Below are 7,898 nucleotides of genomic sequence, written 5' to 3'. Positions count from 1 at the left end.
GTTCAAAACCTCCCAAATAAAAAGAGTGGTTTTAACTTTCCCCTCTCAGCAAACCAAATCGTTGAGGAGGCCTCTGGACCATTCCATCACTGTGGGAAGGGCTGGGGAGCCTGAGGCTCCCGACTGCTGGGAACCTTGGGGCAGAGGGGCTGTGGGAGGCCTTGGATTTAGCTCACCCCACCGGCATCTGGAGTGGTTTTTCTCAGTGGAGCCCCAGTCCCCACTCCCAGGCTCAGAAAGAGCAGAGTTCCTGCTGGCCTCAGGGCCAGTCTGCCCCAGGGCTAAGAATTCAGGTCTTGAGTTGTTCTCCGCATTGCTGTTTTTCAAGGTGAGGCCAGGGGAAGATGGTTCCTACCCAGCAAAGCCCTAGTTCAGCCTTCCTCTGAAAGCTTCTTCAGCTGAAACGTTTTTCTTCAGATTAAACCAGTTAAAGGAAGCAGCTGCGGATGCCCCTAGAAGTGCTTCTGCCAGGGGCTGGGTTTCCTGGGAGAGGAGCTCCCCTCCCTCCCACTGGGTCCTTGACCTGGATTTCTCAGCCTGCAGCTGCTTTGTGCTCCCTGCCTGGCGCCCTGTGCACAGCTTCTGGGTTTGCTGGATGCTGTGGTTTCTGGGCCAGCCTTCTTCCTGGCTGGGCTCAGGCTCTCAGAGGGCGGGCACTTTATGTCATCCCCTCCATGCTGCATCGTGGTACCTGGCAGAGGGCCCAGCACACAGTAGGTCTTCAGTACATACTTGCTGAAATAGTAGACGGATGGTTGGGTGAGCAGACAGATGGAAACAAACTGTGTTCCTGCCAGGAGCAGATCACATCTGCGGGAGGTGAGAAAAGATGTAGGCCGTGTCCTTCTCTGATGAGCAGGATGGCGGATTCTAGGATGTTTGGGAAGGGTGGGAGGCATTGCCTCCTTCCCCGGCAGCCCTGGGTGTCACCAGGGGCCCCTGTCCTTCTCCATCGAAGGAGACAGAACTGGTGAAGGTTTTCCCTGAACAATGGGAGTTGGCCCAGCAAGCCTGGGGTGCTGGGTCAGTCTTGTTTTTTCTCTAAAGACAGATGCAGTCTGCCTTGGGAGCCCCGCAGAGTCAGGCTGGAAACACTCATTCAAGTAGGCCCCACTGACCCTGAGGTTGGGGTGGCTTCAGATAGAGAGCGCCTGAAAGCTCAGTCTAAGCCGTGGAAGGGGGCAAAGGACACTGTCAGGGGAACTCGGAAGCTAAGAAAATAAAAGCTTTTCCAAGCTTGAACCTAAGAAAAGCTTTTCCAAGCTCTGCATGGCGTCAGGTGCCCACAGCTGTGTGGTGAGCTTGTTCCAAGCCCTTCTCTGGGCCCTGAGCGGCTCTCCGTCAGCAATGTGACAGAACAGTTCTTTGGCTGCTCTTTCTGCTTCTAGATGCTGGGGAGGGCCTTGTCCTCAGCCCTGGAGATTTGAGTAGGCTGAATAGAAGTTGAAATGTGTCTGAACTTCAGAACTGATGGAAATGCCCGGAGAGCGCTGGCTCCAGACTCCATCCGTTCAATGTAGCACAACACACAGAGGGGCAGTTTGGAGGCCGGCCTATCCTCTCTATGCCCGAACTGGGCCCTCCCAGGTCTCTTGAGGGTGTGAAGTGGGGATGGGAGCCTCTGAGGAGGAGGCGTCAAGATAGCAGAATGCGCAGTCATGGAGCCGCGGCCTGCCCACCCCAGATGGTTCGGTCTACGGCCTTGATCCCCGTGTTTTGCAGCGGCCTCTCGCCGTGCTGACCAGGCTGGCTAGGTGTGGCTGACTCTTCTGTGCCTTGAGTAACTGACTTCCTTTCCCACCAGAGCTGCTCTGAGCTCCTGGTGAGGAGGGTGAAGGGAGGGGCTCCAGCACTGTCCGTCAGGGCCCATGTCACCCCATCTGGCATCCCATCACCAGGCAGGGAAGAGCCAGTTCCCATGGGCTGGACCCCAGCAGGCCTGGTGGAGACTCTCCTGGGGGCCTGGGCCGGCCTCAGGAGGACACAGAGCTTGACGAATGAGCCGCACTCCTGACAGGCTGAGTTCTGGGAGCTGGGGCCTGGGGAAGGGGCAGCCAATAGGGGGAAGAGGAGTGGAAAGGCAGGAGGAACATTGCCACCCCGCCCCAGGACACTGCTCAGAACACCCTCCTCTGCTCACCCCAGTTCCCTTCCTCGGGTCCTCTTTGTCCTAGAGCGCTGGCCCCAGCAGCTCCGTGCTCCTCCCATCCTCAGGGCTGGGCCAGGGGCTGTGTGGGGCCCCTAGGGCTCCAGGCTAGTTTGGAGGGAGAGAGGTGTGGCTTTGGGGACCCACCTGGGGCAGCAAGGGGATACATACTTGACACCTAGGTGGCCCTGTGAATATTTGTTGGGGAAGGGCAGGCAGCACCCCTAGTGTACCCGGAGGGAAGCCTCATCAATTCCCAGCGGAGCCACTGGGCAGGCCGGAGGCCCCTGAGTGGAGAAGCTGGGGCGGCTTCCTAGGTCCTGAGGCATCTCCAGGCAGGGGAGAGCGAGGCCCCTGAGGCAGACAGGGGCGTGGAATCCAGCTCCATCGTGTCCAGCTCGGGCCTGTGTGTGTCCCCACATTCGGAGCCCTTTCACGTGAGGAGCTCAGCCCAGGGCTCTGTCGGTCAGTCCCTTCCTACCTGGGCAGTGGCGTGTGGCCCATGGAAAAGACCCTGGCCCACCTGTGGGTCCAGACATCCCCCACTACCTCCCACCAACCTCCCCCAATCTCCTCAGTTGGCAAGAGTCGGGGACCCCGTTTCACAGACAAGGACTCTGCGGTTCGGGGCTGCGCTCCCACCAGCCACCCCGCCTGGCCCACCTCCACTCATCCTTCTCTCCGGAGGCCTGAGGCACTCTGACCCCGGCGGCGCTGGGTGGGGGCTTGCCTTGATGATCCCCAGCCTGTCTGCCTGCCTGGAGCTTGTGCACCAGCAGCCCTGTTCCTGTCACCATCCTGGGTCTCAGCAGGTGGCCTGACTTTCAGAGCAGAAATGGCTTGGGAGGGGTGCTGGCTTGTCACGGGGAGTGCTGGGGAAGGGGAGGGGGTGGCAGCAGAGGGTGGGTGGCAGAATGGATGGAGGTCGAGACCCCAGCTTCTCTCTGGAAGGCAAGGGAGCCCTAAGGGTCACCCTTCTTGGTGCCGCCTTGGCCCACTTCCTCACCCAGGGGCCCCAGAGGTGGGTCTTTCCATGCCTGGCAGGGCCTCTCGAAGCTGCAGACTCAGGAGGCCGCTGAGAGCCCAACAGGCCATGGCCTTTGGCCGGCTGAGTGCCTGGGTGACCCCTCGATGGCTAGGTTGCAGAGCCGAGCTTCCCTGTCCCCAGCCTGGGTCTGCTCCCCACCCAGCCCCCAGCCACCTTGCCCCAGCCGGGCAAGAACAATTAAAGCCTCTGTCCCCAATTGGTTTGTGGTATTAAAAACGAATTGCGATCAGCCGGGTTGTCATTTCTACCTGATAAAACATCACTTTTATTGATCTCACTCACCCAATGCCATCACTTATCTTGCTTCAGCATTTCACATAATGGCTCGTTTGTCTTGATCCAAGTGCAGTCTCGCATGTTAACCCTTGGGGCCCTGTGGCCTCTCATGTGCCCCTGCCCCCAGCCCCTGTCCCTTGCCAGGCCCTGTTCTGGAGGGCAGGAAGTTCTAGAAGGCAACAGCCGCATGGAGTTAAGGCAGGAAGAAGGAGGGGTTGGGGGAGGGGAGGAGAAAGTAGGGCTGCTGGGGACGGATCCTCGGAGGCTCACCTGGTCCGGCTGTCGTCCTCACCTGTGTTGCTGTGGTCCCCTGCCTCCCGGCTCTCCCCCACCTGCCCACGTTCCTGTGCCCATTGGCATGCTTCTCAGTTTCCTGGTCTTCAGGGCCGCCTCACTCTCTGGCCCAAACCTGAACTCCTGTCCCCATCCCAGTCCCTTAGAGTCTTTCTCTGGGTGCTGGTATCTCCCCAAGGTGCTGGTTGAGTCTGACTGTGGGGTCACAGAGTGGGGGATCTCAATCTGATTCTGGACTCCGCCTGGAGACTTCTGTGTGTCCCATCATCCAGCAGTGTAGACCCGTCCTGCACTCAGGCTTCGGCCCTGGCCACAATCCAGCTATTGCTTCTGCCCTTCTGTACCTCCTGGCCACCAGCCAGCCATGTTCCTCACCTCCCTGTTCCCTGCCATGGTCCTGCCTGGACTCTGCCCCAGCACATAACCAAACGCACTTTCAGGCTCACAGGGGTCTCTGCCTGCTTCCCCCAGCCCCGCCTTCCCCCAACTCTGGAGGGTCTCTGAGCCAGAAACCGTGGTCAGCTAGCACTCCCCTGCTCAGACCCCTTCTGCCGCTCATCCTAGTCCCCGAGGCCTCCTCTGGGCTTGCCCTCTCCTCTCCCTGCTGCAACCCTTGAAATTGGGCTTCCCTCCTGAGCAGCTGGAGACCTGCGCAGAGTGGGGGATGCTGACTCATGTACTCGGTGAATCTAAGGGCTAGGTTGTCTGCCTTCAGGCATGGCTCAACCCGGGAGCTTGGACTGATGTCCCAACTTCTTGCGGCCCCAGGCCTCCTTCTCAGGAGCCCTGTTTTCATCACCTTCCTTGATGGGCTTGGGCCAGCCCAAGGGAAGAACTTGTCAGGCCTCACCTGTCACATCTGGCTGGTCACATGGCCTTGGGCTTTCTGCACCCCAGGGAGGGGTCTGCTCTCTCTGACTGAATCATCTAGTGGAGGAAATGAGAAAGGGGAACAGGGCATGGTCAGGGCTGGCCTAGGGCAGCCCCAGAGTGGATAGGCTGGCAGCATTTGTGTGCCCCTGTGCAAATGGCCTGCAGCTCCTGACACCCCTGGGGTCACAGCCCCACTACCCACACTGCCCTGACCTGAGCTCCCCTCATCAGTTTCAGCTGAAGGGATCCTCCCCAGGAGGTCTTTAGAGGTGGAGAGAAAACAGTGCCCCCCTAGCTAGGGTTCCTGGGGGGCCCTCAGGGCTGTAGCCTCACTGAACGGAGCTCTCTGCAGGAGGGGCTCACATTGAGATGTACCCCTGCCCAACATCCCCCAGGCCCTGATGGGGACCAACCATCCATTGAACAATCAGGCTTGACATCTGACCCACCTTGGGAGAGATCTATCAAGAGAGGGACCCTTGTCCTGGCGGGGGTGGAGGGGGGGCGGCGTCTCAAAGCCAAGGCCACTCCAAAGCCATTTTGGTTGCATGTGCCTCTCAAAGGCCCAGCCCCCCCCAATTCTGGCTCTGCCAGGCTGCTGCACGGTAGGTCCTGCCGTTGCCCCAGTCCCTTGTCTGCTGAGACCCCAGCCTCTGGGGCCTCTAGGGAGTCCCCTTGGAACACACACATTGGACATTGGGGCGCAGTTAGGATTCTGGACCACTGAAAACCTGTACAATAGTTCATATATTTATTCTTAAGCAAGTTATCAATAAAAAATTTAATACTAAAATGCCTTTACATAGAGTTTGCTGTTCATAAAACCTTTGCCATTTTTTTTTGTTTGTTTGTTTTTAGTGTTTACATTGAAAAAAAATCAACCATCCTCTTAGTTTACACATTTACATGAGTCGTGCTTTTGCCAGCTTTAACCACGGTGGGGGGCCGCGCTGTCCGCGCACACATGGACAGAGGGGATGGGAAGAGAAAAGCAAAGGACAGAAGTCCACAGATGAGGGAGAACCAACGGGAGGGCAGGAGGGCCGGAGGGCCAGGAAAAGGCTGCCTGTTTTGTCCCTTCCTGCCTTGCAGACTGGGGTTGGAAGTAGCCTCAGGTTCTAGTTTCCACGGCTGGGCCTTCCCCACATGCGCCTTGGCAACTGGCCGTGTCCTCTCCACGGCATCTTTCCACTTCCCCAGCTGCCAGCAGGACCTTGGCCGCCGTCTCCAGGACGACCACCAGAAATGAAATATTGCACTCGAGCCGAGACAAAGGGCAGAGGTGGGGTGGGAGAGGAAAGCTGGGGTGCAGGGGAACCCCTCCCTGTCCCTGTACTTTCCTTGGAGCCTCCAGGGAGGGGGAGGGGCCCTGCGGGTGGGCGGGGTGATTTCCTGGTTGGAAAGAAAAGGGGGCCCAGGCAGCCGATGACTTATTTTCCAGGTGCCTGGTGTAGGTCTGTGGGTCACACAAGAGCCCGTGCAAAGGAGCAGTGGCTAACCTGGGGGGCCTTCCTGGGGCTCTCAGTGAGGCCAGGGGACCCTCAGTGTGACGTGGGAGCATGGAGCCCTCAGTGCGTTTTTTTGGGGGGAGGGAAAGGGCTGTGGGGTCATGGGCCTAGCTTGCTCTGCCTGTCCCTCTTGGCCTCAGGAGACGTGAAAGGGTGATGTGTTCTCCGGGGTTACCGGGGTGGTGCTGAGGGTCTGGGACACCCACGCGGCACAACAGTAGTTATGGCACTGGGCAGAGCAGTGCTCCCTGTACCCGAGGCTGGGGTGTGGGCAGGGGGAACCCTGCTCTGGGCCCCAAGCACTGGCCTGCCAGGCCATCAGCCCTTCCAAGTGGCTGCAGAAAAGGCCCGCAAACATTCACGTGAGCTGGGGAAGGCCAGTTCCTTTCCTGCTCAGAGTGGAGGCTGGGCAAGCTGATCATTGAAACGGAAATCGGAAATAACTTGGAATATTCAGGAAATCAAATCAAAACATCACCCTTTCGTATTGATAGTTTAAAACATTTGTTCATTTTTGCTTTGTTTTAAACAGAGGTAAGATACATATGGCTGCAGTCACACTCTTGGGCCAGGGAGCCTGCTCCTGGCTTCCCTTCTACCCCCCAAGGGACCCTCATCATCAACCTCCCCCAATACTTTTTTCCCAGGATGAATTAAAAGGAAATAAACTCGAGTGTGACTTCCATCTTAGACAGTCCCCCCAAGAGGTCAGCAGGTATAATCAGGGTTCTGTCTGATCCCTCCTGTGGCCTCTGGCCCCTCGGGCCACACCCCAGCTGCCTCTGTCGTCACAGACGCCCCAGTTGGAACTCAGCTAGGCTGAGGAAAACAGTGCATTTTCAAAGAAAACCCCCCAGAACAAAATCTCTACACACACACATACACAGACACACGCACACACTCACCCACACACACCCTTATCACGCGTGTGGGGAAAAAAAAAATCATTTTCCACTTTTTTTCCATAAAACTTCCCCGCAAGGAATACAATATTTACATAGAGAAATAAATAGACAACACACCTGATTTCTGCTTTCCCTGGTGGGAGACAGTCGGAGGTACTAGGGAAAATATGGCTTGGATTCTAATCTCTTGTGAACTGCCGATGCGGGAAAACAGAGAGGGCTGGCGGGTCCCAGATGGGGGCACAGTTGACCCTCTGCAGCAGACGGATGGGACTGGATTCCGACACCTAAAAGCTCTCTTGCTTTCCAGGGAAAATAATAATAATAAAAAAAAGCCTGGATCTTGCCTTGGTGGGTTTGCATATTTGCTCAGACTCGCCCCTCCGAGGTGTGGGCCAGCCTCCTACTCAGAGGCGTGGGGCTGTGTCCTCTCGTGCCTGTAGCTCGCATGCCGGGCACCGCTGGGCGGGTGGGTCACCTGTGGACGTCGGCGCAGAGTCAGCACAGAATGGGCACGCCGTCGGCCGTCACCAGGCGCCCCGTGGTGGGGTCGTAGGTGCCCGCCAGGTAGTAGAGGTCCCGTCGGTCCTGGTACTTGCGACTCCGTGTCATCTGCTCGTACTGCTCGCGCCCTACGACCTGGCACTTGTGGGAGATGGTCTGCACGTCGTTCTCGTCCTCATGGCAGGACTGGTACAGCGCGTTCTGCCAGGGAGTGGGGTGAGGAGCGCCTGGGGTCAGGTCTGGCCTGGGACAGCACACCGACCCAACCCCGGAACCCTCAGTTCTGGATAAGAGTGTAACTGTGTGGCGGGGGAGCCAGCGCCTGGAGCCCCAGCAGGTGGGCA

General features: G+C 58.0%; 1 protein-coding gene across 1 annotated transcript in view; it reads right to left on the bottom strand.

The window, feature by feature from the left end:
* Nucleotides 1-5,365: 5,365 nt before the first annotated feature.
* Nucleotides 5,366-7,898, bottom strand: part of BAHCC1 (BAH domain and coiled-coil containing 1) — a 56,686-nt gene continuing 54,153 nt past the window's right edge. The window contains exon 27 of the mRNA XM_040244809.1: nt 5,366-7,755. Coding sequence (XP_040100743.1) covers nt 7,549-7,755 — 207 coding nt within the window. The 3' untranslated portion in view covers nt 5,366-7,548. The remainder of the gene's footprint in view (nt 7,756-7,898) is intronic.

Source organism: Oryx dammah, unplaced genomic scaffold (assembly GCF_014754425.2).
Source record: "Oryx dammah isolate SB20612 unplaced genomic scaffold, SCBI_Odam_1.1 HiC_scaffold_8, whole genome shotgun sequence".
NCBI lineage: Eukaryota > Metazoa > Chordata > Mammalia > Artiodactyla > Bovidae > Oryx > Oryx dammah.
Note: the sequence above shows the minus strand (reverse complement) of the source record. Positions and strands in the feature narration are given on the sequence as shown.